Source organism: Propithecus coquereli, unplaced genomic scaffold, assembly GCF_000956105.1.
Source record: "Propithecus coquereli isolate 6110/MARCELLA unplaced genomic scaffold, Pcoq_1.0 Scaffold85, whole genome shotgun sequence".
Classification (NCBI taxonomy): domain Eukaryota; kingdom Metazoa; phylum Chordata; class Mammalia; order Primates; family Indriidae; genus Propithecus; species Propithecus coquereli.
This window is the reverse complement of record NW_012154729.1, coordinates 7215281-7220078: the sequence shown is the minus strand read 5'-3', so window position 1 is coordinate 7220078 and position 4798 is coordinate 7215281. Positions and strand designations below refer to the sequence as shown.

At 34.5% G+C, this 4798-nt stretch overlaps 1 protein-coding gene across 1 annotated transcript in view; it reads right to left on the bottom strand.

Moving 5' to 3' along the window:
- EEA1 (early endosome antigen 1) overlaps window positions 1-4798 on the bottom strand; it is a 133498-nt gene that overhangs the window by 10775 nt on the left and 117925 nt on the right. Inside the window, exon 20 of the mRNA XM_012663994.1 lies at window positions 556-738. Coding sequence (XP_012519448.1) covers window positions 556-738 — 183 coding nt within the window. The remainder of the gene's footprint in view (window positions 1-555; window positions 739-4798) is intronic.

Here is a 4798-nt window from a genome sequence, read left to right as displayed (position 1 = left end):
CCTTTTTCCATACCCTTCATTTTAATAAACATGATACTTTATCTAATGAAATAGTTTTGCAAAGAAAAAAATTGTATATGTTGTTATATAATTAAGGTTAAGTTTATTTTAAGCTATAATCTCCTAATTTTAATCAGGCATTCTAGTAATCTTGAGAATTTGACAAATATATAAAACTAAAGTCAGTATTGCCTAACAAGCAACAGTAAAATTATTTGCATTTTTCTCCTTATATTTTTCTAACAGTAAGCAATCTTTACTTATTTTCACACAAAGACAGCAAAATCGTTAGATAAACTAATACAGCAATTAACATACATCCAAATTATTTTGTTATAGATATGTCATTTTTAAATACCCACATTTATGTACATCCTTATTTTGTTACAAAACTTTTTAAAAATATGTTAATACAAAATAATAATTTAATTGAAATCAAGCATCATAGTCCACAAATATTAATATTTCCTTGCCCATTTGGGTTCAAAGGAATTATTTAATGAATGTCTATAAACAATCTACTGAGTTTTTATGGTATTATGTAGTTTACTGTACCTTAAGATCTTGTCTCGTGGCTAGAAGTTCAGATTCTTTCCCATAGAAATCAGATTGAAGCTGTTTTAGATTTTCCTGACTTTTTTCACAGGTGTTTTGTAACACTGATATTTTCTCTCTCTCTGCTGCAAGTTCCTGGGCTGCGTGTGTTGACTGCTGCTGTAGTTTATTCTCAAGCTCTGTCTGAAACAGACAGTAGTTATTTAAAACAGTATGCACGACAAAAAACAGTCACAAATATAAAATGAAATTCACACAACTAAGAAAATTTCTGAGAACAAGCTGAACTGCATTTATGCCCTAAAATTCTACTTCAATAAAGAGTAACTTACTTACCTTATACTTACAAAGCTGAAGAAAATCCAACGAGTCTCAATTTAAAAACCATAAAATGCAAAAGCAATTAAATAAAGAAAAAAAGCATTTCACTGGGAAGTACTACTTTTCAGGTCTGAGGAGACATTCTGATGGAGGATGCAGTGCTAGATGTCTCACATGATATAATTTAAGGCTGAACTAAGGGAAACCTCTACATGAAAGAAATTAAGAAGCCATTACTATGTTGAAGTTTATAGTTTCTATTCTTGCAAACTCAAGAATAGCTTAGCAAATTTCTACAAGTCATCTTTATTGATATCAAGACAGAAAAAGAAAATCTCAAGAAAGTTCTAACTTCTCTAAACTTTAGTCTTTAGTCTTAAGAAGCTTCAGAAGATATACACAAATTATGACATAATTAAAATATATGCATAGTATGAAAAGTAAGTACTTGGTTTTTAAAATAAATAGACTGCTTCAGTGAAACTGCTATTGAGGTCATCGGTGAACCTCATGTTTCGAAATCCAATATTCTTATCCTTGTCCTTATCCACATCTCCATCTCTCAGCAGTACTTGGTCTCTCAGCAGTACTTGGCATAGTTGATTATATCTCCTTCTAGAAACATATTCTTCAACCTGGTTTCCAGGGTACCTTATGTTTTAGGTTCTCTTCCTACCTTAATGGTCATTAATCGTCAAAATTTTTTACTAGCTCCTTTTCTTCTGCCAGATCTCTTAATGTTGTAACACCCTGAAGTTTCATCGCTGGCCTCTTTTATTCTACATCCATTCTCTCATTAAAAGATCTCAAAAGTGTACTATTGCAAAAGATCTCATGGCTTTAAATATCTTTTATTTACAAACGATTCCCAAATGTTATGTCTCCACCTCAACTCTGGGCTCTTATATTCACATATCTTCCTGACATCTCCACTTGAATAATTGACAGATATCTATCTTAAGCAGAATTCTTAATTCTTGACTGCAACCGTGCACATCAAAAAGCTGCTACTCCTCCAAATGAATGGCATTACCAAGTACCTGTGTGTACAAACCCCACCCTAGAGTTATCCTTCATTCCTCTTTCCATTACCTCTCACCATCTAATCTACTACAATTTCCAAAATATATGTATTCTCAAATCATTCACTTCTAAACAATTTAGTTCATGGTATCATCATGTACTGCATGATTATTGCAATAGTTTTTCAAATGCCTTCCTTGCTTGCTCCTTTATTTCCCTTTAGTCAAATCCCACCATTATCTGCTCAAAATTCTCTAATAGGTTCCAATTATTCTTAGAACAAAATATATCATTCTCTGTCATCTCATAATCTACAAATATGCATATAAATGATCTGGTCCCTGTCTTCTTCTCTGAGCTCATCTCTAATTACTTTTCCTTTTTCCCACTACATTTAACCCATTCTGGTCTTCTGTTTTTAGAAAATACTGAGCTTGTTCTAAGGTCTTTGCACTAGCTGTCCCCTGACCTTTGTATGGATAGCTCTCATAATTCATGTATCAACTCACATTTCACATATATTTTTATATATATGTATATATATATATATGTATAGAATATACTACGTATATTGCATAAGATTATTTGGGAGCCACTGATCAAGGATCCGGCAAGCATGCTGTGAGTCAACAGTCTTTTCACCAACTTTATTCAAAACCTAATGTGGAAATACAGAATGAATAAGATATGGCCCCCCGCTCTCAAGTAGCTTATAATTTAATGAGGAAGCAAGTATGTAAAAAAAAAGAAAACTGTACTATATAAGGGAGAATGAAACAAGAACTTAAACAGAAATATAAGAAAAATGGGGACTTGGTGGAAATTTTGATTGGCTTTCCAGAGGAACTCGTATTTTAACTGGGCCTTTAAAGATTGTCATAATTTTGAAAGGTTAAAAAAAGGAAGAAATCAGACATTTCTAGGAGAGGAAAGAATATTAGTCAAATTTGCAAAAGTGTCATTATAGAACATTAACTATTACAGTGTATGGTAAATGGAGAAGTGAGAGGAGTTAAGGCTAAAGAATTGAATGAAGCTAAATCACAGTATATAGTTTTTTCCACTTTTCAAGCATTGGAGGGCCAAAAGTTTTCAAGAAGATAGGAATGCGATCAGACCTGCTTTAGAGCAAAAACTAAACAGTTTGTGAATGATAAATTGCAGATGACTAATTCTCCTGTATTCTCCTTTGGAATTTAGGGTTTACTTCTGTTAAAGCTGTTATCAAACTGATGCATTTATCCATTTTTTTAAATTTAACTTCACCACTAATGGATTTGAGTTCCCAAAAGTCAAAGAACTCTGACCTTTTTTTAGCAATAAGCTCTTAATCATTGTTTTTTTAAATCAATGAATGAATCAATCTTTCAGAGTAAAGACAGTGAAGGCCCAAACATGAGCCCAAAGAGCCCAATAATATGGTTATTATTGGGATTTTGCAGAGAGCTTTGTTAAGAGTCATAACAGTAATTAAAGAGAAAGAAAAGAAGATTTGTGAAAAAATGTTAAAGAAACGAAGTAGTTTAAATGCATATGGCCTTCAACATAACAAAGATGTCCAGGAACATGAATTGCAGGAAGAACTCTCTGAAAGAGAGACGACATGGGATGTCATCAGATAATGTGTACGAAGATGGCTCCTCCTCTCCCCCATAGGCAGTTAAGCACCGATTCCTATCAGTCTGCCTCCTAGCTCTCTGGAATCCAGCCCCTCTTCTCATTTTCTGCTGCCACAGCCTTAGTACACGCTTTTTTTTCTTATCTGGGCTATTACAGAAGTCTCTTAATAGATGTCCCAGGCCTTTCCAGCACCAATCTATTTATCATCCATTCATTCATTGAAGAAATACTAGTAGGCACCTATTTTATTCCATGGTACAATTCTAGATGCTGGAGATAAAGCTGTGAACAAAACAGACATGGGACCTGTTCTCATGGAGCTTATGCTTTAGTGAGCAAAGAAACTAAACAGGGTGATGTGGAAGACATAGTTCTACCAAAGGTTGAGTGATCAAAGAAGCATGTTCTAAACACACTCTTACATCATAGTTTACTATACTTCCATATAATATCCAATACTGTTTTGCTTCCACATTGCATCAGTCATAGTATTAAGAACTTTAAATACATTATCTCAATATTTACAAAAACTCTATGACCACATATGACCTCATTATATTGAGCTCAGAAAGATGAATCCTTTCCCTATGACCACTAAGCTAACGTGTGTCCCACAAAATTTAAATTCAGATCTACCTGGCTCTAAAACTTATCTTCTTTCCATGATGCTACACTGCTCCTCAACAAAACCAAACTGTTCTTACCTTGCAATGATTCTCCAGTTACTCTAAATTCCAAGTCTAATTTGCAAAGACTGGCTATGCACCCAACATGCCCAAAATACTGTCCTCCTCCAGGTTAAGAAGTGTATTCCCTATTCTAGCATCCATGTACTAGTATAAAAGTGAACTGACAATTAGAATATTTCCTCTAAATCTCATAATGCTTTAGGGCTATGGTCCCCACCCCTGGGCCATGGCCCAGTACCGGTCCATGGCCTGTTAGGAATCAGGTTGCACTTCACCATCTGAGCTCCTCCCTCCCCCTCACCCTGTCCATGGAAAAATCGTTTTCCTTGAAACTGGTCCCTGGTGCCAAAAAGGTTGAGACTGCTGCTTTGGGGGATCATCTAATAAAGCTGTGCAAAGAACAGTCATTCCTTGATATCCTTGGGAGATTTGTTCCTGGACACCTCTCCCCACACCAAAATCTGTGAATGCTCAAGTCTTTTATGTGGTATAGAATGGCATAGTATTTGCATATAACCTATGCACATCCTCACATATACGTTAAATCATCTCTAGATTACTTACAGTACCTAATAAAATGTAAATGCTAT